At 35.8% G+C, this 26,597-nt stretch overlaps 2 protein-coding genes across 2 annotated transcripts; one reads left to right on the plus strand and one right to left on the minus strand.

Annotated features, from left to right (window-relative positions):
- Positions 1-806: 806 nt before the first annotated feature.
- Positions 807-11,059, plus strand: LOC123565891 (uncharacterized). Its single transcript, XM_053549953.1, has 4 exons — positions 807-1,448; positions 3,357-6,721; positions 7,130-7,318; positions 8,958-11,059. Exons 1-4 carry the CDS (start codon positions 1,387-1,389, stop codon positions 9,422-9,424), a joined length of 4,083 nt encoding a protein of 1,360 aa, XP_053405928.1. The 5' UTR covers positions 807-1,386; the 3' UTR covers positions 9,425-11,059.
- A 65-nt stretch (positions 11,060-11,124) lies between these two features.
- LOC123535121 (alpha-ketoglutarate-dependent dioxygenase alkB homolog 6-like) lies at positions 11,125-26,133 on the minus strand. Its single transcript, XM_053549966.1, has 6 exons — positions 25,988-26,133; positions 24,101-24,230; positions 22,120-22,166; positions 15,780-15,884; positions 14,235-14,363; positions 11,125-11,895 (listed from the first exon to the last, which is right to left on the minus strand). The coding sequence occupies exons 1-6, from the start codon at positions 26,021-26,023 to the stop codon at positions 11,623-11,625; spliced, it is 720 nt and encodes a 239-aa protein (XP_053405941.1). The 5' UTR covers positions 26,024-26,133; the 3' UTR covers positions 11,125-11,622.
- Between the last annotated feature and the right edge of the window lie 464 nt (positions 26,134-26,597).

Raw genomic sequence — 26,597 nt, forward strand, 5'->3', positions numbered from 1 at the left:
AACAGTTACCTAAAATGAAATCTATCATGACACGATTTCGTTTTAAATTACGATTTTGAAAATATTTCTCTGTAACATAAGCTTGGAATGAATCATGTTATATTCAGTCCGCCTGGCTCTAGGTTTATAATCAACTTAGAGGACACGAGGTCGATCAGAATTGACAAAATAGTCCGATGACAACAGTCTGTCTACGAAATCAGGGGTCTGAGTTCGAGCTCCCGCTCCTCCAACTAAAAATATTAACATTGGGACCAGACGGTCAACTCTTGCTGTTTTGCACCGGGTACTCTAAAGAACCAGGGAAGCTTCTGAAATGGGAACGTCTTCTGGTTCTTTGGCAATCCTCCCACTACAAATAACTAACAGCTTTCTAAAGGAGTCGTCCATATGGGTTACCGGTAGGAATTACAGATAAGCTTACATAGTTCATACAAACACAGGAGTTCGATCATCATGCGAAGTAAACTGTTACCAGTGGTGATTGTACCCAAAACAGTGCGTGTGTGTCATTTAGATCAACAGACTTAATCGAAGACGTTTAACACAAAATTACAGGAACAAGAACTTTAATCAAACAAAAAAAAAACAGCAGCTTACCCTTAGTTATACTTTAGAGTGCGCGTTGCGTTTTTACTTTAAAGCTCATTGCGTTTTTTTCTTTTGAGCGCGTAACATATTTCCTTTTGAGCGCGTTACGTTTTTACTTTAAAGCTCACTGCGTTTTTACCTAGATCGCGTTGCGTTTTAACTTTAGACCTAATTGCGTTGTTTTTGTTTTTTTTTCTTCTTTAGAGCACGTTGCGTTTTTAATTTAGAGCGCGTTGTGGTTTTACTTCAGAGCACGTTACGTTTTTACTTTAGGGCGCGTTGCGTTTTTACTTTAGTGTGCGTTGTGGTTTTACTTGAGAGCACGTTACGTTTTTACTTTAGAGCGCGTCGCGTTTTTACTTGAGTGCGTGTTGCGCTCTAACCCGGATTCGCTACATATATTCTAATCGTTATTACAATATTTTACAATACCGCAGTATTCAACAATTATTATAAATACAGCTTTCCTTTATTGGATGATATCTCAGATTAGGAGATGAATGGGCTAAACCCTGAAAATCGATTTGGATGTTCGATCAAATTCGGACCAGATGTCGCACTACTTGCATAGAATGCTTTATAAATACATAATGAGATAGGGATAACATTTGGCCACGTTGATACACGTTTCATTGAATCAAAATTATTGCAATAAACTGTGTTCACAAAAGTGACGTGTTCCATTAAAAGAATGACACATATCTATTTTTTCATTAAATTCTTCCTTCGTTTAATAATCGGAATCGGTTAGGTTAAAACCTGTATTATATACAAATCTAAACTTCAAAGAGAAAAATGCGTTTCCACCGACAGATAATTCAACTTATATCTGTGATATATATTGTAAACTTTACAAGGTAAGTTTTTTTTCTGTCATTTTATAAACTATGTTAAAAGTACATTGATTAACTTACTCAAACTAGAAATTAAAAGAAGTTCAGTTTCGTAAAGATTAATAACGACTTTATCAAGATAGCGGTATAAGAAAAGGAAACATCAAAGAAAGATAATATTAACAAATTTTAAATTAATAAAATGTTTGGCGTCATTGAAATCCGAATCAGTTAAACATACAGAAAACAGATATTAACATACATGTATATCCTTTGCGCAGCAATTTAATTTTTCTCTAATTCATATTATATTTTTGGGGTTTCTTATTTGTTAAAATATCAACATGTACATTTCAACATTTTAGCAATTCAACTTAGCGGCCGTGGTCATATCGGACAACTGTCGATAGGTGGCCGGAATATCGCGAAATACAAATGTACGTCCGAGAAAGGCCCGATATCTTTCAGATATAACTTATCAATATACATGTACGTTTGTGATACCATGTTATGTGCGTAAGCAACAGATGTCCAAATGTCTTACATTACTACATAATTTATGATGAAGTAACACACCTGTGTCAGGAATAACTTCATGTGTACAAGTGTTTTATTTAAATAGTAGAAAAAGGTTAAACTATTTGCTCTACTTGAGAAATGGACAAAATAAACATTGTCAACTTTATTAATGAAATCTTTGTCTAGTCGCTTATTCCTGTATCAAACCAATGTTGTTGTTTTAGTATTGAATGATAGCGTTGTTGGAGATTTTAGCGCGTGTTTTTGTTTGTATAGTCCCTTCACACAATTTTACTTCCAGTCTTTTGAAATATCTAGTTAAAATGAGAGAATCAGGGATTCCTCCGCCCTTGAAAATAAGTTAAAATGTGTGAGTGATGGCTCCTTCACCCTAGGACGAGGTAAAATGACTGAATTAGGGATTTCTTCTCCCTAGAAAATGAGTAAATATGAGTGAACGAGGGGTACCTCCTCCCTGGAATGAGGTAAAATGAGTGAATTAGGGATTCCTCCTCCTTGGAAAATGAGTTAAAGTATTTATCTTCCACATTTTTCAAGTAGAGCAAATACTTAAACCTTTTTCTTGTTTAAATAAAAGAATTGTACACAGGACACAGCCTTGTTTATGCGTTTTTTCCTCCTCCTTACTTTCCCAATTGCCCCCCTCCTTTCCTCTTGCATTTGCGCTACTTTTTGCATCCCTCCCCCTTTATTTTGAGTTAGTTTTCGTGGCTCCCCTTTATTCAGGCTGAAGGAATCCTAAGGAGGTACACGGTTGTTTTTTCCTGCTTATATGGGTGCGATTGTGAGTCTAAGACGGTGTCCTACTGTTTTCTATGTTACACGAGTGTCTGCGCGCTTACATTGTAGTGTGACTGTTATTAAGGAACGTAGCATTCCCTTTGTATTTTCATCCTTGTTCTTCTTTCCCCTTCAAATCCCCCCTCTCTCCCACCCCACTTCCTCACCCTCTATCTATATTTCACATAAAGTAAAAATGTACTTGTTAGATCTTTGAAGCAACCCGTCCGTAATATATTTCCATTACAGTACAGCTTCTTTTTGTCGTGGCCCTACTTTGCTAATGCGTGGCTCTGATGCTGTGTTTTAGGTGTTCTGTGCTTCCGAGAAATCTACCCTTACCGATTATCTTTTCTATTGTTCATGTAAAACATCTATCTAGAGTCACCTTTTTTATTGTTCTATTAAATCATTTGGGACTGTATCCCCACCCCACCTACCACTTTCATCAATCGTTGACATCGTCCGGCTTGTAACCTTTAGGCAAACGATTTTATCCGATAAAAAATTGATATCGGAGATATTGGTTACTTGCTGGGATATAGCTCCGCAGTATATGATATACATGTATTAATGTACCTATATTTACTCGGATGGATGAATTATTTCCAGGGCAAAGAAACTTTGTGACATCCGTGTATGGTATCTTAACTTGATAACAGATGACGTGTTCGATGTTGACCTTACAGACGAGCAGCTCAATCTCAAAAACAGCATAGAATCTCTGGTCCTGAAAGCGTCCGAGAGTCGTGAAACTCGCATGGTGCACTGTTCAGTTTTATACATGTACAATGACATGCTGAAGGATTCATTTAACTATACTCCTTCCATTTCTGGAATGTCTTTGAAAGAAGTTGAAACTGATAATGATAATGATGTCAAAAACGCAGATATGACACCAGATACAGAAGACAAGGCAGAGGAACAGTTTACAGAAAACACAGGCGAAATATCAGAAACTAATGATGGCACCGATGCTACAAATACAAACACTGTCGAAGAAAATCTAGAAAATTATGGTAATAAGGATCTTCACGATTCTCAAAATGCAATGGAAGATACCGAGGAAAGCGTATCTACAGATGACGAGCACAACATTGAAAACATTCAAACAGATAAAATTGATCATCTATCCACAGAAGAAACCACTAGAAATCTTGACCGTGTCGCTGATAACATTGACGAAACTGAACTACTGGAAGATTCTGATCCTGATTTGTCATTATCTCATGACTTTTCCGAAGAAGTCGTGCAACCAAATCAAAAGAATGCCGACGAAACACAGCGTGATAAGGAAAATGAGTTATCTGCCAACGAGGAAGAATTATTCGTGACAAGTTCAATCCCTTTTGGTGTTTGTTGGTCATTTGGATGTTTAATGTCCGATATTTTCGATGTATATAATAGAGAAGGACTAGATGACGTGTCACAAGAGCTTAAAGATAAACCAAAGTCAGTGCTAAAAGCTAGAAACAAACCTTTAACAAAACGAAAGGTTAAAATCAAGTGCCCAATAGGCCAATTTTGTACACTTAAGTGTTTTTATAAGTTTTTGTTATCAAAGTCATTTTGCATGAAAGATTATGTGTACAGTATTTCACTTCCAACAAAGAAAATTTATGAACCAATGCATTATAGTAATAAAGACATTCAGTATGAAAAGAAAAGTATGGACGCAGATTCGGGACATTTTGGTAGTCCTCGCGATATGATTATCGAGTCAAATGCTGAAACTGAAGGGCCAGTTCAAACCCTTCATAAAACAAATTCTTATTCTTCAATTAAGTACGTGGCAAATGCTCGAGAAGACATTGATACAATCACTAATGCTAAAGAAGAACAAAACAGAAATGCAAAAGGGAGAGAAAACCATGGTTATTTTACTGAAAACAGCGATGAAAGTAAACTGTCAAGGACAGAATTTGAGAATATTCTTGAACGAAAGACTAGTCAGTACTATTCAAAGATACAAACTATTGAAGTTATGATCATGAAACTTGAAAATAAGTTACTTATGGAAGCTTTGAATAAACAAAATCACTCCTCTACGATTACAAAACTTGAAAATCAAATTCTTAAACTGGAGAACGAGCTTCTGAAAATGAATAAAAATTATCAGAACCTCCGTGAAGAATCCGAAAGCATGAGCAGACGACAAAACAGATATTTAGAATTAGCATACAAAAAATCTAGGAAGGAATACCCTAAATTACCTGACCATAGTAAAGAGAAATATGAGCTTATAACACAACATCAAACTAAGATAAATGAACTTGCAGAAGTTCTTAGAAATCAATCCAGTATTATAATGGAACTAAAAGGAAAATATGAAAGCCTTGAGGAGCAAAATAAAATGCTTCATCAAATGGTTATGAACCAAACAATTTTTATGAGTTCAATAGTTAAAACTGTACAAGACCTAACAGATCAAAATATCAAAAATCAGAACGAAATAAAAGTTCTTAAACAAAAGGTAGAGACACACACTGGTGTTCATGAAAATGTAAAAGGCGGTAAACATAAAAATAGAGAAAATGTTATAGATGATCTTGATACATTACTTTTTAATAATATGTTACAAAAACGTCGCTCCGCACATAATGGTAAAGAAAGTTCAGGCACCGAAGACATCGATGAAAAAGACGAGGAAGATGCCAGATCTAATATGAAAGACGATGTTGAGAAAAAGTCTGTTAGTAATATAATAACAAACTGGTGTCCAAGAGACAACAGGACTTGTCCGTCTTGTCATTACAGTCCCATTGTATATTCAAGCTGCATTCCCTTCCGAAATATAGTTTGGTCAACATGTAAAGTAAATAATTTCGAAGAACAAAAAGTAGCAGACAGTGATTATCCTACTATACCCGATGTGAAAGATGAAGGGAAAGGAAATGAAATATATAACAACGGACAGGATACAAACAACATACAGAAACACGAATTTCCTGCGCAATCAAGCGAAACAGAAGAGGAAACTTTCGATGATAACCTTAAAGTTGTCCAAAACGATGATGGTAGGGTATCTGAGCAATCTTCTGAAGATACTTCCGACAGTTTGAATAGGGAAGAGGCTACACATTCAGGAGGAACTCATGCCTTCGGTAGATACATTATTGTTGGATATGATAAAGATGGTAAACCTGTTTTTAGAATTCGGGAGAATACTGTAGACAAGGAAAAGTCTGTTGAAACTGCAACAGAAGAAGACAAAAACAGTTTTGAAACAAATAGTGAAGCTAAAAGTAACGGAATTAGTTTACAGGTATCGCATAAAGAAGAGTCAAAAGGTCAAGAGGACATTAAAAATAAGGAATCAGAGAAAGAAAAACAAATTTCAGTAGAAGCAAGAACAATCGATAGTCCTCTAGACCAAGATTCTCAAGCAAAGGATACGAACAATGGTAGATCTGAAAATATTCTAAACACAGTTAGTAATGGAGGAGATAGTATAGACAAACATATTAATAACAAAGATTCTGTCGCACATAATACTCCTGTTTCTGATAACAAAAAGGACAGTCGGACGGAGAAAGCAAGTCTTGTCAATCAAGAGGACAATTTAAGCAGTAAAGATGTTGCTCCAGAAAGTAAGAAAGAAGAAAGTAAAACAGTACGTAAAGAAGACAAAGACAGTGTCACACATGGTAATCATGTTTCTGATAAAACCAAAGAAATTCAAACTGGAAAAGAGAGTCTCCTTATTAATCAAGGGGACAATTTAAATAGTAAAGATGATGTTCAACAGAATAAACAAGAAGAAAGTAAAACAGTTCTTAAAGACAACAAAGATAGTGTCATTAATGACGATAAGCTTAATAGCAATCAAGGTCAGGAAAAAGCTGTAAATGCCAACAATGTAAAAGCAGAAACTAAAAAGCAGACAGAGAAACAAAAGACAACAAACGCTGAAAACAAACCTAAAGAAAGAAAAATTCCAATTAATCTCAACAAAAACAAACAAAATGATCCTAAAGGTAAGTCACAAATTACACATTTTTTGGAAGATCTCATGGATTTCTATGAAATGTTTCAGAAAGCACAAATTACATAAATTTAAATACTGGCATTTTCAATGTTTTAAACAGAATAATGAATATGATTTATGCTACATTTTGGCATAAAATTGCATTTAAAAGCATATCCTTTTGGGAAAAGATCTTTAATTTACATCTTCTCCACACTTTTTTACACATTGGACCAGGGCATATGTCAACCAGAATAGATTTAATAAAACATAATACAGAAATTGGAAGAAGTGTAAGTACACAGTGGGAGAACAAGGTAACTTCTTGCGCTCAGGTTACGAAATGCGAAGTACAAAAAAATGTATATATTACTAACATCCGTTATAGTTTTTGTCAAGATATCGTGTCACTTTTCAGACTGCTATGACTATTACACTAAAGGGGAAAGGAGGGATGGGTTATTCAAGGTTAAACCACTCGGTTCAGATAGGTTAGTTGAGGTCTTCTGTGATATGAGACGAGGTGGTTGGACTGTTATTCAAAGGCGGCAAGATGGGACTACCAACTTTTTCCAGGAGTGGGACGACTATAAGAAAGGCTTTGGAGGTATGATACTGAACAGCATATACAGAAACTTTGCATAAAAGTTTGAAATATCTCTATCTAAACAATTATTACCATCTTAGTATATCAGCATTAGTTTTCACCGATTGTTTTGTGTATTACTGATTTTCAACAGTAACGGTGGGCAGTTGACCTAACCAGTATTCCGGGATTCTGTACAAGTTATATTCTCTTCAAAGAACATCCAATTTCACATGATAAGAGGTGGACAAACGATTTCAGACACAATGTATTTTATCCAAAAAACAAATCACCATCGAGAACATACGTCTCACCAGGGTGCAAAACATATAACCCCGCGATCCTTAGATATGCGCTTTCCCTAAGCAGTCAGGCAGTAATCCTTGATTAAAATGATTGATTTTGTCAGGCTGTATAATGACACATTGACTTGCCTCTCGCCTTGAGACCTTGCTTGCGGTGTGGAATTCTTTCTTGTGACAAGGAGCTATAAATGAATGTTTTATACTTCTTTGCTTGTGATGAACCCATCCAACTGGCTTACAGAAGGTCAGTGGTTCTACCCGGGTGCCCGTACATATATGAAAAAATCTATCGAGAGGCACCCGGCATCTTTCTCAACACGAAAAGGTGGATAGACACCATATATGACATAAACTTGTGTCTGCATTGACATAAATCCAAACAACAACAAAAATAATGATACCTTATATTCATTGATAAGCTGGACTCACTTGGAAGTAAATTCGCTTCATATGAATTTGGTCAACTTGTTCACTAGGTGATTGCTTACAGACGCTTTCTAAACACAATATTAAATGCCTTTTACTGGCGTAAACAGATACCTTTATGGTTGACTACTGCACCTCATAAAATCAAGATATTTTTTACACTCGTATGGACCCTGTTCATTTGAATTCAGAACAATAATTCAGAAAATAAAAATTCATATGCCAAGATCTTATGACAGTAAACCAGCACTATCTTATTTACCGGAAATACATTTCTAGATTTGTTTAGTGATTTTTTCAATAGACTCAGTTTCATCTTTCTAATCTACCAATGCAGGTTTTGTAAGTGACTTTCAGTGAACTCAATACTGGTGCAAAATCCAGGAACACTACTTGGGTTAACCGACTGTTTTTTCATAGCTTGAAATATAACTGAACCTGCCTAGCGGTCACCTTTAGTCTTTAATGCAGCCAATCAGCTAACTTCCCATATTGACTTTTCATTATAATTTTGTCTAAAGCAGCTACCTGCCTTAACCCTTACCCTGCTAGATTTCTATAATGAACTTGCCCATTTTCCAATTTGGACAGTACCATTTACTGTTAAAAAGGGTGCTTACCAAAAAGATAGTGGCTGAATATCAAACAGTGCAGATCATGATCAGACTGCATGGATGTGCAGGCTGATCATGATCTACACTAGTCGCAAAGGCAGAATCAATTGGATCAAGCATGGTAAGGGTTAAACAACCAGATTGAGCCACTCATACAGCTGGCTGCTTAATACAGGTTTGACTGTACTATAGAATTCCTTAAACCAAACAAACAAATACTGCCTGTCCTTTAGGAGTATTTGTGTTAATTAGAAAGTTATAATTAAACACCTTGACTTTAAGAATGCACTAATTGTTTATAATTTTGTTCAAAAGGTCTCTATGGAGAACACTGGCTTGGAAATGACAACATACATCTCCTGACCAATCAAGATTACTACAAACTGCGAGTAGACCTCATGGACTGGGATAAAACTAAGAAATATGCCGAATTTGACTATTTCCTTGTCGATAATGAGGAAGAAGGTTATAAACTTCATATTGACGCCTATAATGGCGATGCTGGGGATGGCCTTACTAAACATGATGGAAGCAAATTCTCCACTAAAGATGTAGACAATGATAAAGTAGTTAAAGAGTTTGGTGGAAGTTGTGCGAAAAGATTCTATGGTGCTGGGTGGTATTACAAGTGCTATTCTTCAAACCTGAATGGCAAATTTTATAAAGGTGGAAAAATTCCAGAGAAAAGATTTGATGGAATTACTTGGAAACCTTGGACTGGACCAAATTATTCATTAAAGAAAGTGGAAATGAAAATTAGACCTGCTTCAGCTAAAAAGTGAATAATGAAAAAAGTATTGCAAGGGAAAATAATCATCAAATATTTTGTTTAAACCAATGTGGCCCTATCAGGAAAAATATTGGTACAAGTCAACTTGTTTCCATACTTGCAAGATAATTTTCAAAGACATTGCATTTTGTTTAAATGACCATGCGCATGATCGATGGACATGTAAGTGCATTTCCAACCATGGAACACAGTCTACTGCAGCTTGGTCCTAGGGAAATTTCATACATGTATGTCTATCCTTATGCAGAACAATAAATGTCCTCAAAAACGTTCATGCTAACTTTAATTGAATCACTCCCTACAGACAAATCTACTTGTTTAACCCTTACCATGCTAAATTTCTGTAACAAACTTGTCCATTTTTCAATTTGGACAGTACCATTAACTGTGAAAAGGGGTTCTTACCTAAAAGATACTGACTGAATGGCGAACAGTACAGATCATGATGTGAATGTGCAGGCTGATCATGATCTACACTGGTCGCAAAGGCAGAACCAATCGTGTCCAGCATGATAAGGGTTAAAACATAAGTAACTTGTTTTAACAAAATATGTTCATTTGATCTATATATTGTATGTTTATGAATTTCAGTTATATATCATCATAACTATATTGATTTTTAAATAACTTTGCATTCATATGACAATGTACTATGTACAAGTCGGAAATAATTATCTGTTCTGTTCTTTTACAGGTACAGTTGAAAGGCTAGATTTTGTGATTAGTATGCAATGCTCTGGATTTTGGCATCATAATATGAGCCGCACCATGAGAAAACCAACACAGTGCATTTGCGACCAGCATGGATCCAGACCAGCCTGCGCATCCGCAGTCTGGTCAGGATCCATGCTGTTCACTTTTAAACCCTATTGTAATAAGAGAAACCATTAGCAAACAGTACGGATCCTGACCAGACTGCGTGGATGCGCAGGCTGGTGTGGATCCATGCTGGTTGCAAATGCACTATGTTGGTTTTCTCATAGAGCGGCTCATATTATGTAAAATAGAAATATCTCTCGATCAAGAGCACCATATTTTACATTTTCAAATGGCTGTGCCATTAATGAAAATATTGCATAGCTCACGCAGTGAAATATATTGTAGTCTTGCACTGAAACAAACAAATAGTCTCTATTTCTTCAATAAAAATAGAAAGTCTTTTGACATGACTTTTGTACACTCCATGAGAAATATGATCGATTCTTATTGGGATAAACAGAAATCCACAAAAATGCTAGTTCAGAATGCGAATGAAGACAACAAATTCAAGTAGAAGATAGCGTAAGATTAAAATATCTGTCGCGTAGTGAATATCAGATGCAATATTTTCACAAGTGACATCACTGTAGTTGAAACTGCAAAATATGGAGCTCCTGTGTGAGAGATATTTGAGCCGTGCCATGAGAAAATCAACATAGTGGGTTTGCGACCAGCATGGATCCAGACCAGCCTGCGCATCCGCGCAGTCTGGTCAGGCTCCATGCTGTTCGCTTTTAAAGCCTATTGGAATTGGAGAAACTGTTAGCGAACAGCATGGATCCTGACCAGACTGCGTGGATGCGCAGGCTGGTCTGGGTCCATGCTGGTCGCACACCCACTATGTTGGTTTTCTCATGGTGCAGCTATTTTCATCTTACATGACTTCTTCTTATTTCATATCTTTTTGGTGACTTAAGCAAAAATTGACCTGCATAATGTTGCGATCTTTATTATGACATCACAATCTGTTTAACAGATAAATATGAAATTTCTACATTTTTTAAAAAAAAGATACATTAATTTCAGTATGATAGGGCATATATACTTATGTTCTTGTATGAAATTATGCACATCTATGTTGTTATCGGAATATTTCTTGATAAAAATTTTCTAATGATTTATATCTAGTGTTATTCTACTTTCAAGGGAAAATCCATACCTGTGAAATCATGTGTTATGCGTTGTATTTTGATAAATTTTTGAAAAACATTAAACCAAATGCTATGATAGTATGACTGAAAAAGACATCTGAACTGTATATACGTGTGTATACTGAAATTTATGTACTATGGTCTTATAATTATAATGGACTTACATGATAAAAGCAAGTTCAAAACTAAAGTAAATGGCTTTATTTTTAACAAATTTAAAAAATAAACAGTTAAAAAGAAAGAAAACAAAAACTATCATTATAAACATCTCAGATCATTATCATCTTTTCTTTCCAAGAAACAATTTTGCTTTCAGTATTTTAGGAACGTATCTAATAGTCAATGATACTCTTGTAGTTCGTTCTAATTTATCACCAATCTTAACACCGTCACATTTACACAAATTCACAACACTGTCAGTGATGGTATCTTCCTTTCTCTCGGCGATACCATGTAGATTGACTTTATACATATCGTCCCTTACAAGGATCAAACTTCTCGGCTGTAACAACATGGAACACAAGTACCGATCTTCAAATGACGTCTTTGAAGTCTGAAAATTACAACAGTTTTTAACAATTAAAATGAAACAAAATTATGTAAACATAACACCTTAACCTTTAGCCTGCTGGTGGCAAGTGATTCTGCCTTTGCATGCACACTGATCATGGTCTGCACTGTTCGCTATTCAGTCAGTAAATTTCAGTGAACGCCCCTTCTAATAATAATTGGCACTGTCCAAATTCACCGATGGACCAGTCCATTTTAGAACTGTAGTAGGCTAAAGGATTAAAATAATTTGTAAATACATATACAGTAAACACATATTGCTCAAGGTCACAAAGGTATGAGCAGAATACTTTAGCCCAGGGTTTCAAGTGATCCAAACAAAAAGAATATAAAAGAAACAGCAGACACAACAGCAGACACAACATCAATTGCCCAAATTGAGTAAATGATACTCAAGCAAGCAGTATTTCACTGAATGTAAATGTAGCATACTTTCATGAGAAAGCAACTACTTATTCCTTTTATTTCTAATCTACTTTTTGTCTTCAGAGGGCATAATTAAAACTCTGGGAACTTGTTCATGTCTTTTGTGCTAAAAAGCCATTTGATATGACTTTTTCATATATCTTTTTTCTTGACTGTGAATTGAATATATTAAGATATGTATGTCTGATTAACAATTACGCCTTTTTATCATTCTCTAGCATGCCAGCTATTTTTCAGTTACTTAACACGTGAACACTTGTTTGAGTTTGACAGTGTAACAATTTTAAACAAGAGGACCATGATTGCCCTATATCGCTCACCTGTTATCACTGCACTTGAGGACAAGAAGGTCCTCAGTAAAAATATTTAAGTCCAAAGGACAGGAACAACAAAGGGAAGAAATTTAACCAAAAAGAAAAAACAATTCTTACAAGGTACAGATATGTCAAAATGCACCTAAAAATTGGAGGCACCATCCATGTTGTACAACAGAAAAGTGGTCTCGGTTTTTCCCTACGGCCAATAATAAAAAAGTTCCTAAAAATACGCTATTTATAGTAACGTAAAAGGGAAGTAATTAAAAAAAAAATATTGTAAGTGAACAAAAGAAGGCTCTGCCAAATAAATCTGTTGACATAAATGAAATTTCAGATCAGTATCTTCATTAGTTACGGAGATATACCCATTTTAATTTGAAATAAAGGGAGGTAATTTGACATAAAATCAGTCCATAGTTATCTACCCTGATTGTCTCAGTCCAACTAATGACAATTATGAAATTTCAAATAAGTCCTATCAGTACTTACTGATATAAATCCATTTTGATTACAATCAGGGGAGGTAATCAGATATAAAATAACTCTGGAACCTACGATTGGATCTGATTTGTCATGGAATCTAAGATTTATTGTTGCTGAAGATATTTTGGAAGTTTGTATCAAATAAAACCATAAATGAAGTCTCTATATGGCTGCAAAAGCCAAAACAGCCAATTTTGGACCTTTAAGGGGCCATAACTCTGGAACCCATGATGGAATTTGGCCAGTTCAAGAAAGGAACCAAGACCTTGTGGTGATACAAGTTGTGTGCAAGTTTGGTTAAAATCAAATCATAAATGAAGCTGCTATTGTGCAGACAAGGTCAAAATAGCTAATATTGGCCCTTTCAGGGGCCATAACTCTGGAACCCATTATGGGATCTTGCCAGTTCAAGAAAGGAACTGAGATCTTATTGTGACACAAGTTTTGTGCAAGTTTGATTAAATTCAAATCATAAATGAAGCTGCTATTGTGCAGACAAGGTCAAAATAGCTAATTTTGGCCCTTTCAGGGGCCATAACTCTAGAACCTTTAAAGGAATCTCACCAGTTCAAGAAAGGAACCAAGATCTTATGGTGATCCTAGCTGTGTGCAAGTTTGGTTAAAATAAAATCATAAATGAAGCTGCTATTGTGCAGACAAGGTCAAAATATCTAATTCCGGCCCTTTCAGGGGCCATAACTCTGGAACCCATAAAGGAATCTGGCCAGTTCAAGAAAGGAACCAAGATCTTATGGTGATACAAGTTGTGTGCCAGTTTGGTAAAAATCAAATCATAAATAAAGCTGCTATTGTGCAGACAAGGTCAAAATAGCTAATTTTGGCCCTTTCAGGGGCCATAACTCTGAAACCCATAATGGGATCTGGCCAGTTCAAGAAAGGTATCGAGATCTTATGGTGATACAAGTTGTGTGCAAGTTTGGTTAAAATAAAATCATAAATGAAACCACTATCGTGCAGACAAGAAATTGTTGATGCACGCACGGATTCACGGACGCACAGACAACGGACGAAGGGTGATCACAAAAGCCCACCTTGTCACTATGTGACAGGTGAGCTAATAAAAATTCTACAACACCTCTGTATTAGTGTTTATGTTATCCCCTGCTTGAGTTTCTGTAATAGGGCGGTAGAAATCTAGCAGTGTATGGGAGCCCAGGCTGATAGTTGATACTGTCGGGTAATACAGTGGTCCATCTTCATGAGGCTATAATACAAGAAAGAAAATGAACGTAAAATTTGTTTTTTATCTTATGACCTCAACTAGAGTGAACGATGTTGGAAATTTTCATGCTTTAAACGTAGAGAAAGCCACAGATACCCCTCCATACATTAATTCAGGGACATGCAGGCACCCGGGTAGAACCACTGACCTTCTGCAAGCCAGATAGAATGCTTACTCACATGGAAATACTTAACATCTGCACCAGGTTTCTGAATAAATGCAATCATCCTATGAGATTTGACAACTGTAGGTCAAAGTATTCTCCCGTATTCTCTTCCTATAACCATCCTCAGAGACTTTTACACTGACATAATTGAGCCATGCCATGAGAAAACCAACATAGTGGGTTTGCGACCAGCATGGATCCAGACCAGCCTGCGCATCCGCGCAGTCTGGTCAGGCTCCATGCTGTTCGCTTTTAAAGCCTATTGGAATTGGAGAAACTACTAGCAAACAGCATGGATCCTGACCAGACTGCGCGGATGCGCAGGCTGGTCTGGATCCTTGCTGGTCGCAAACCCATTATGTTGGTTTTCTCATGGCATGGCTCAATTATAATATCAATGGAATTGTACTATTTTTCAAGAGAAATCAAGGAAAATCCTTACCACGGAAAAGGTGAAACAAACAGTGAATGAAAATAACTTAAACTGTAATTCATGTCTTCCATTTACACTTCCATTGATACTAATTTGAGCTGCGCGATGAGAAAACCAACATAGTGGCTTTGCGACCAGCATGGATCAAGACCAGCCTGCGCATCCGCGCAGTCTGGTCAGGATCCATGCTGTTCGCTAACAGTTTCTTTAATTGCAATAGACTTTGAAAGCGAACAGCATGGATCCTGACCAGACTGCGTGGATGCACAGGATGGTCTGGATCCATGCTGTTCGCAAACCCACTATGTTGGTTTTCTCATGGCACGGCTCATTTATCTTAGCTAGAAAATGATGAAAGCTCACTGAAACCACTTTCAAGTCTGTTTCCTGGAAAAGCAGTTCAGCTATCATGAAAAAATGTGGTTGTGACCATAGTAGAGCTCAAACCCATGATCCGTGGGTTGAATGATTAACACCTTAACCATAAGACCACTACTCCCCTCTTCACAGTTTTACACCTCTAAAATTCTAGGTTGTGGCACAACAAACAACTTTTAACCTTTAGCCTGCTGGCAGCAAGTGATTCTGCTTTTGCAACCAGTGCAGACCAAGATCTGTGCAGGCAGATCATGGTCTGCACTGTTCGCTATTCAATCAGTAAATATTCGGTGAACACCCCTTCAAATAATAAATGGTATTGCACAAATTGAATGATGGACCAGTCCATTTTAGAAATTAAGCAGGCTAAAAGTAAATGATGTTCTGAAAAAGATCAAAAGATCAGCAGATCAATATTTACCATAATTCCTTGCCCGGGTAAGTATTCATTCACAAGAACATGGTTTGGTACTTTATCTTCAAATAAACCAAGTGCAGCAATCTTCTGAGAATAGGTTTGAAGCCACTGAAAAACAAGCAAATTCGATGAATTGGTATCCCCCGCCGAAAGGGTTTGTGGTGAGGAATGGCAAAAATATATATCCGGCAAAAAGTGAAAGGATGTTAATAAGAAGCAAATAGTTTCATTAGTCAAAATCAATTTAACAGAAAACAAATGTTTAATTAAAGAGTATATAATAAATGTATGATACTTAGATCCTGACTAAAGAATTTATTTTGAATGGGATATGCTTACTGTAATAAGCTTAGCTTTTAAAATTAAATGCAGTTAATTGAAATATGAGCTTGAAGTTTAACTGGAACGAAATATTGTCTTCGAGTGGTTTGGCACCAGGTTTTGCTGTTTAACATGTACAGTTGTCCTTAAGAGAACACAGGTAAGATATCTTGAACATGGCTGAGGGCAAGGTTTGTGCAGTCACAACTTAACATGTTGAAGGTTTGAACATTTAAAAAAAAAAAAAAAAGGAATGGAAATATATATATGTATATATACATATATGTATATATTTATTTTTTTTAGGGGGTGGGGGTGCAGGGGAACGGGAGAGGAAACAAAATTTCACATGTTGATTATAAATATTGATTGAAAATTAAACATGAAAAAAAAAAAGGGTAAAAGGGTGAAGTTGGTGGGAGAGGGGGGGGTGCGGGGGGAGAGAGGATGCATGATCAGTGGTGGGCATGACTGGGTGGCGAAGTGAGGTGGGGGAATGGTACAACTTGGAAGGTTTGAAAAAAATCTAAAATAAGAAATGAAAAAAAAAAAAATTTTTTTTTTGGGGGGGGGGGGGAAGGGGGGTTGGGAGGGGGGGGGGGTGTGCAGGGTTCTCGGAAACGCCGAAATCGGCGTCCCTGTACGCATAACTGGTCCCGGTATACGCGTGTTTCTTGCAGCTTGGGAGTCCCCGGACGCACGTTTCTGCAGTGAGACGCAGTGAAAATTAATTGATTTACATAAATTGCGAATACACAAGGTTTGACTCGGGAGCAAAATATGTGGGCGGAGTTACTCGCTTGTCACCGATAGCCGCGTATAGCCAATCAGCGTTGCCCGTTTCCACTTCACCGCGAGACAGATCAACTTGAATACATGTGATTGTCGGTGTGATTGCATAGGTGACAATTTCTAATTGCTAACGACGGATTACGTAGTGTTCGAAGTAACTTTGATTGTTTTCTCACGTACTAATTACCAATTTTAAAGAACTTTTTAGAATCTTTTTTAAGAAAGTGATAATTAGGCTTAATTATGAATGTCCGAGTAATTTTAAGATGCTGTCGATGCCGGTCTTTATTTTTCTGCAAAATCGCTAATGTTATTTGAGGAAGCATTTATTAATATGTTGATCTTAGGCATACTGTGCATTCTTGTATTTTAGACACGTTAAAATAAAAGTAGTAATTGTTTATATATTTTCTTTTCACTGTATGTTTATATACGTTTCCATTCTGAAATAAAAAGGTTAAGAAAAAATTATCAGGAGCAATTTTTGGGCAACTTGATATTTTCACAAGGGGGATTTTGTCCAACTTGATAACTTGAATGGGGGATTTTGTCCAGGAAGATCAGAAACAGCAGGGATGTGGGGGGAGGGGGTGTTGTCCAGGGGTGATTTTTTCCTACATTAATGTTTGACTACATGTGACCTATTTTATCTTTACCTTTTTACCACACCTTAACAATATTTATGTGAAGAACTGTGTTTACAAAATGTCTGTCGGCCTACACTTAATTTGACAGTACAATAAAGGCCTGTATTTTGACGAAACGTTTAAGTCTGTCCGTCAGTCTAGTCAGTAGTTGGGACTGCAACTTTTTCAGCTTTGGGAGTCCCAGGACTGCAACTTGAAATTGCTAGTGAGAACCCTGGGTGTGACCAAGGCAAGTGGGTGACCAGGTGTGGGTGCGCAACTTCACATGTTTATAATAAATGTTCATATAAAAGAATGAAAGAAATTTAATGAAATTCTGCCAAATGGTAAGTTTGTTATGTACAAATAAATGATGTGGATTTTTAGACAATTAAAGGGCAATAACTCTGAAGTTACAAAAGAAATCCGTACAAAACTGTCTGTGCACAACCACATTATAGTGCTCTAAATTCTGTTAAAGTTTCATAGTTCTAGGTCAAATATATCAAAAGTTACGATGCAGAAATTGCCATATCTATAGATCTATAGTACCCTATATAGTTAACACTAGAAATTTTTAAGGGCCATAACTCTGGTGTTACTTGGGCAATCTGTCTTAAACTTGATGGGCCCCATAACCTCATAGTGGTGAACATGTATATGAAGTTTGTTTGAAAAAAATCTAAAATAAGGAATTTTTTTTTTTTTTTTTTTTTTTTTTTTTTTGGGGGGGGGGGGTGTCAGCGGGAGGTGTGTGATCAAGGTAAGGGGGTGACCAGGTGTGGGTACACAACTTCACATGTTTACAATAAATGTTCATGGAAAAGAATGAAAGAAATTTAATGAAATTCTACCAAATGGTAAGTTTGTTATGTACAAATATGTGTATTTTTATACAATTAAAGGGCTATAACTCTTAATTTACAAAATAAATCCGAATGAAATTGTGTGTACACAACCACATTATGGTGATCTAAATTCTGTTTAAGTTTCATAGTTCTAAGTCAAATATATCAAAAGTTATGATGCAGAAATTGCCATATTTATAGTACCCTATATAGTTAATACTAAAAACTTCTAAGGGCCATAACTCTGGTGTTACTTGGGCAATCTGACTGAAACTTGACGGGCCGCAAGAACTCATAGTGGTGAACACGTATATGAAGTTTTAAATAAATATTCCCAACCATTTCCTAGATATGGCTCCGGACGGACGGACGGAAGGACGGACGGACGGACGGACGGACAACGCCAAAACTATATCCCTCCGACTTTCGTCGGGGGATAATAATAAAATCAATTAGCAGAATATTAAACAAATGATGAAATTCAAACTTCCACATACTAGTACAGTTACAAGAGAGGTTTTGATTTCATCTGCAAAAGTACATTGTATAAATCTTCATGCCCCTTAGCAATCTCACAGTTTATAAGTTCATCTATAAATTTGAAACCATTTGTGTCTCAACTACAAAGAATTCCAATGATCTGTTTATTGTTTGTTTTGGTTTTAACAACATTTTTCAACAGTATTTCAGTTATGTAACAGCGGGCAATTAACTTAACCAGTGTTCCTGGATTCTGTGCCAGTATAAATCTGTTCTCCACAAGTAACTGCCAACTTCCCCACATGAATCAGAGGTGGAGGACAAATGATTTCAGACACAATGTCTTTTATCAAATCGTCATGGAGAACATATGCCGTACTGAGCTAGAATTCCTGTGAAACTTCATACAAATGTTGATCATGACCAGAGGGCTTGTTGCACACAAGTATCAAGTCTGTATCTCCAAGGTTACTGGCAAGGACTCTAACCCAAAATTTATCAAACTGGACAAAGTTCAACATACAACAAGAGCTGCCTGTTGACAGTGCGCTCAACTATTCAAAGATTTGATGGAAGTATAGGGTGAAAATATTACCAGAGATTTTCAGACAAAAGACAAAAGAAATGTGGCACAGACACGGATGCCCCGGCAACATGAGAAAGGTCACAGGCATGGTACTGCTTACAAATTAAAAGAAGGACCCTTGGCCCTATTTATTTACAAAAAAAAATCAGAAAATTCAGTAATCTGTATATGTAGTGAAAACTGGCTAAGTTCAACCAAGGACTTTGACCTTGACCTTTGAGCTAGAGAAATGGTTTTGAGCATGACATATCATCTATCCATGCTTATCATTTGTGTCAAATTATTTTGAAATCGGACCATGCATGTCAATGTTATGGCCCGGACACGAAGACCACTTATGTAGTGTAAATTAGCTAAGTTCAACAAAGGACTGTGACCTTGATCTTTGAGCTAGTGAAATGGTTATTAGGCATGACATATCGTCTTATCCATTCTTATCATTTGTGTCAAATTATATTGAAATCAGAACCATGCATGTCAAAGTTATGGCCCGGACATGAGCACCACCATTTCTCGAACACACAAACAAACAAACACACACAGGGACGGGGTAACACTATATACCCCCCCCCCACCATTTTATGGTTGGGGGCATGAAAAAGGATAGACAAACAATGTACCTGCATTTGCAGATTTGGATAAGTCTTGCACTATATGGCAATGTGTGACTATGATGGTAAGCAAGTGTTCAAAGTTTCAAAAGCCATATATCAAACAGTTTAGACAATATATGGAATGGTATGCAAAACTAAACTAATTTCTATATCAAAAACGGTCATAACTGAGATAAAAGTCCATGTCCTAGTTATGAAGTCTTGCCTATATATGCAGACTATGATGGTAGAATAACTTGTGTTTTGAGTTTTTATGCGTAAGAATATATCATGAAGGCCGTAGGCCTGAGTGATATATTGTTTCGCATAAGAACGAAAAACACAAGTTATTCTATGATAAATCACACTTGGGAACTTGTTATTTCGATTCTAATACAACATACTAGTATCAACAGTTAGAAACAAGAGCTGTCTGTTGACAGCGTGCTCGACTATTCAAAACATTGACAGAAGTATAGGGTCAAAATATTACCTGAGATTTTCAGACAAAAGAAAAGGAACAGATAAGACAAACACTGTACCTACATTTGTGGATTTGGTTTAGTTTTGCACTATATGGCAATGTGTGACCATGTTGGTCAGCAAGTGTTCAAAGTTCCAAAGCCATATATCAAACAGTTAATAGACAAAATATCAAATGGTATGCGAAACCTAACTAATTTCTATGTCCAAACAGAGGCCATAACTGAGCTGAGCTAAAGTCCTTGTCCTAGGTAAGCAGACTATGAAGGTAAAAAGGTGGTCAAAGTTTCAAAGCCATATGACAAACAGGTTAGGCAAAATAAAGACTGGTACAAAAAACTTAACCGATTTCCAAGTCCAAAAAGGGCCATAATTTAGCCAAAATAGTTGACAGAGTTATATATCCTTGCCTACAGATGGGAATCATGGCGATAAACAAGTGTTCAAAGTTTCAAAGCAACATGTCAAACAGCTTTGACAATACATTGACTTGTATGAAAACTAAACCAATTTCTAAGTCCATAAAGGGCCATAATTCAGCCAAAATATTTGACAGAGTTATGTACTCTTGCCTACAGATGGAAATCATGATGATAAACAAGTATTCAAAGTTTCAAAGCAATATGTCAAATAGTTTTAACAAAACATGGACTTGTACGAAAACTGAACCAATTTCCAAGTCAAAAAAATGCCATAATTCAGCCAAAATAGTTGACAGAGTTATGTACTCTTGCCTACAAATATAAATCATGACGATAAACAAGTACTCAAAGTTTCAAAGCCACAGGTCAAATAGTTTTGACAAAACAAGGACTTGTACAAACTTTGTACCAATTTCCAAGACCAAAAAGGGCCATAATTCTGCCAAAATAGTTGACAGAGTTATGTCCTCTTGCCTACAGATAGAGACTGTTATAATAAACAAGTGATTAAAGTTTCAAAGCCATATGCCAAACACTTTACACAAAATGTGAACTGGTACGAAAAACTTAACCAAGATTTCGAAGTTAAAAGGGGGCCCTGGCCATAATTCAGCCAAAATCCTTGATGGAGTTATGTACTCTTGCCTAAAACTGGACATGGTGATGGTAAACAAGTGTTGAAAATTTCAAAGCTCTATCTCAAAAGACTTTGTCAAAAAGTGGACTGGTACGAAAAACTTAACCAAGGTGTGACGCCGACACAGACACCGACGCCGTGATGAGTAGGATAGCTCTACCTATTCTTCGAATAGTCAAGCTAAAAATGGTAACTTAACTTTTTACAGCCGTGCTATGCACCTTGATCGGATGACATCATTGCACGCGCATGGGTTATTGTAGAATAACCTGAGATAGATTTTGTTCTACATACATGTATAGGTTATTTGCTGGTCATGTTAGAATGTCCTAAAATCATTGAGCCAAAGCATAGGAACCAAAAACGGCGAAAGAAACTGACATTTCTTCAGCTTAGGAATCTAATTATTCATTTTATGGTCTCTGAAGACATGCCAAAGAGACAGACCGCATATATATATATATATATCACAGAACTTGTGACTTGTTCTTTGTATAGCATTTCTTTTGGTTTTACAAGATTTATGATATCACAGTATTTACATAACTGAGATACCTGTGGAAGATCTTCAGGAATCATACCCTTCGGATGTGGCAAACCCCCTGCAAAAACAGAAAAAGCATCTGTTTAAACAAATCTGTCTAACATACTGTAAAAACGGTAATACTCGTGGGGGATTCATGACAATCCATGAAATTAAATCCAAATGAACAACAAAAATTCCCAATTCATTTTGTCTTGATAAGGGAAAATCCATGAAATTCAATTCAGATCCCATACGAAATAACCATTTTGGGAAAAACCATGAAATTTCATGCTTACAAAATCAAATGATTTCACAATATATGTAATTTCATACATGTGGAAGTAAAACACTGTACAATGTGTGACAGTTCATTCAAATCTCAATTTCATGTTTCATTGCCTGTAATACAAAATAAGAAGTATATCTGATGCAACTATGACAATTAAAGTAACATTATCGCACATGCACTAGTATTTTTTAAACTATAGAAAGACATAACCATTTTTTCATTCTTTAAACATTTATATCTCAAACTGATAAAAAAATTAAAAATTCTATATGATCTGATTGTTTTTTAGTTAAACAAAGAAGGAAAAAGGAAAACAACAGTGATAAAATCTGCAATTAATAACTGCTGACATGCCGACTGGTGTAGGAACAAAATGATACCAATTATGATGTCAAAATGCCACATGACATCAGGTTTAATACTACTTGGATAGATGATGTTAAGCATAAACTTTATCATAATATTTCAATGAACATGTTACTAGGATGAAAATATGCAATAGGCCTTCTTGTGGTTTACAGTCAGATTCAGTCATTTACCATGATTCATCATTCAGACGCTTGGATATTTAATCACTCTTACAATCCAATTCCAGTGCACCTGAACTCTGAACTATGGTTAATCAGATGATAAACCACACAGAGGCCTTAATTATTTTCTAAACAACTAACAAGTGTATTCCCTTAATTCAACTTCATCACCTAACTATATCAAATTAAAGCACAACACAACTTACATTTCAAATTCAATTTGTAATTTGTAAGTATAGCACTTGGGTTACCGTATGAATACACATGGCTGATTATTGAAGTCATGTTAAGTAATACATCAATATTTATCATCATAAAATTAATAATCATGGTTCACATCATCAGCATAATACATTTATATTCATGATTTCACATTCTACCAGCTATATCATACACGAATACTACTGTTACACTGTATATTATTTACTCTCCATTTGTAATATGTAAAAATTATCTATGTTAACCGGTCAGTTACCCAAAGCTGAATGACTTTACACAATACAATCACCGCAAATATCGTGCAAACTGTTTCACGCTTCACGACGTCACCTACCGGTGACTACATTACACTTAAGGGAAAATAATTTCCTTCTAATTCTTTCCTTAAACAAGGAAAATTATATTTATGTTAAGTTAAGAATGACAGGGACGTTAACCAAATACCGGTAATTAACTGATACATGCCTGATGCATGTTTTCACATACTAAGATAATCTGAAACCTTAACTGCTGAAGATAACACCTGCATGCACTGCTTGGTACTTGATAAGATATCAACCACCATTGTCTTTGAAGTATTTCAAGTTTGCACACAAATCCTTTTTTGTGAGCTGACTTATCTTGATAAAAACATCTTCAACATTGAATTGCTTGGCTAGATCAAAATTTATGTACAAAAATCACTAAAATAAGGAAAAATACTGCAAACCCACTTCTATCTTTTTGTTATCTACAATTTGGTCTGATATTAATTTTTGCACACACTGAACTTCCTACAGAAATAACTGAGAATTAAAACTGACACATCATTTAAGTGTTAAAAAAGTAAGCATGCTCAATAATTTGCAGACATTAACAGTTACAGCTGCTGAAAATTCTTGATCAGGATATTTGTAGCAAAACTAAATTGTGTGGGAGTACAATGTATAAACTGGTTTACAGTATATAAAAAGTTTGAAATTTCTGTCTTACCCCAGTTTTGTAGCCTTCTGTTGGAAAGTTGGGTCCATTTTGGTTTTGGAGCAGCATACACTTGTTTCAGAAGGTAAGACTCCTCTTCTGGTGTAATAAAGTCTGGGATGTAGTAGAGTGACGGAGGTGCCTAGAAAATAGAACATACTTATTTTGTATTCATTTTGGGGTGATTTAGTGGCTCACATTAGCTTAAGTGTTTAACCATTATCATGCTGGACATGACTGATTCTGCCTTTGCAGCCAGTGCAGTCTGATCATGATCTGCACTGTTCGCCATTCAGTCAGTATCTTTTTGGTATGCACCCCTTTTAACAGTTAATGGTACTGTCCAAACTGAAAGATGGCAATTTTATTATAGAAATTTAACACTGTTACAGGGACATAGAATGGTCTCTAAGACTTTCCAAACATATTTTTTCAGGCATCAAATAATTTTTTAGTTCAAAGGAAACAATTTTTCGTAAAGTGGCATAAGAATTATAATGCTTATACAAAATTTCCCTATAATCTATAATTCTTACAAGAATTTGAGCAATAAGAAAGACAATTTTCTGTTTTTGAAATAAATGCATTTAGTATAATTATCTATTCATCGATTTAAGTAATAATGCATTGAAAAATTGTGTTTTAATGTTATTAATACACAAAAAAGAGGTTATATGTCAGCGAAATAATTTCACAAGGACATAGCCCAAATTAATTTTACTGGTGACGTATAACAGATTTTGAGGGTATTAATATAAGTAAAACACAATTTTGCTATTCTCATTATATATATATATATTTTTTTTTTTTTTTTTTTTTTATTTAACGTCGCACCAACACATGATAGGTCATATGGCGACTTTCCAGCTTTAATGGTGGAGGAAGACCCAAGGTGCCCCTCCATGCATTATTCTCATTATATGACCTTAATCTAAAACAGAAGATAAAATATAGTAACGCTCTTTCTTGGTCCAGGTCGCAACAAAAACATTGTCGTCATTGCTTGTTAATGTGACATCATTTAAGCATAAGTGTGTTTTAACAAGGGGAAGCATATTAGAATTTCATTTCTCAGACTAATTTGTGTCTTTCTATTAAAAGACATTTTGCCAATCAAACAAGAAAAACCTACTTTCATCAAAAACGATTATGCTACTATATACTTTGTTTAATCAGTCTTTTTAGACTGTATACAAAGAGACTTTTAGTCTAATATAGATGTAAATAATCATCCTTTACAAATGGCAATGAACAGTATTTCAATCAGAATCAGTTCACAAGCAAACACTTCTTAGTATACAGACAGGCAATTATTGAAGATGATGATGCATGGGGATAATTTTATTTATTTTTTATTTTTGTTGGGTTTAACGTCACACTGACACAATTATAGGTCATATGGCGACTTTCCAGCTTTTGATGGTGGAGGAAGACCCCAGGTGCCCCTCCGTGCATTATTTCATCACGAGTGGGAACCTGGGTAGAACCACCGACCTTCCCTAAGCCAGCTGGATGGCTTCCTCACATGAAGAATTTGACGCCCTGAGTGAGGCTCGATCCCACATTGATGAGGGGCAACTGATTTGAAGTCAGCGACTTTAACCACTCGGGCCCCACAGAGGCCCCTGATGCATGGTGATAAAGATGCATTATCAATGATAAAGATACAATGTTTATAAAATAAGATCGAGAGAATGTTCCATGCAATTTAATCCAAAAGTCTCCATTAAATATAAAACTGCAAACTGCAAAGACCCTAGACAGAAATGTATGGGTCATCTAGCGGTCTGGTACTGGTTCTCTTTTGAAGGACTTGTTTGTCGGGTAGAGTTGACATACGCACCGTAGGAAATTATTTTTACATATTTATATCGAATATTAAAACATGTCACATGATACCTGCGATATAAGAGCATTCTCAATTGATGTTGTCATTGTTTCTGAAAATTTTGGAATCAGATATAACTTAAATCGATTTTAATTGCGATAAAATTCATTCTTTGTGACACTAAATTCACTTCCGGATTTATTTGGATTTGCTTTGCTTTCACCAATAAATCTTTATATCAACCTTCTAAGCAGATGCGTATCAACCTATAAGGATGACTCCGCCTACCTACCTTATTTCGGCTCACCATGCCATTCTGCGGTACTTTGTTAGTTAAAAATGTCTATTATGATTTGATAAATGGTCTGACAATGAATACTGTTTTAGATAGGTAGAAAAAAACTCCATAGATCTGCTTATAAAGACCCGCAAACTAACTGGAGATAACAGTTAAATCTTTGAAGGCATGGTTAAACATTAAATATCAAACTGAAATAAGGTTGACACCTCCCGTACAGGTTGATACGCAATAAAACGTCGAGACGAAGATTTTAGTGGCAAAATTTGCCCCGTTTGTCTTCAGTATAACTGAAATGTCTTAATTTACGTAGCAAAGCGTTTTAAACATACCCAAAAAATAACCAGCATAGTCTTTATAGCATATCTACCGTAAAGGTTGAT

Source organism: Mercenaria mercenaria, chromosome 1, assembly GCF_021730395.1.
Source record: "Mercenaria mercenaria strain notata chromosome 1, MADL_Memer_1, whole genome shotgun sequence".
NCBI classification, from domain to species: domain Eukaryota; kingdom Metazoa; phylum Mollusca; class Bivalvia; order Venerida; family Veneridae; genus Mercenaria; species Mercenaria mercenaria.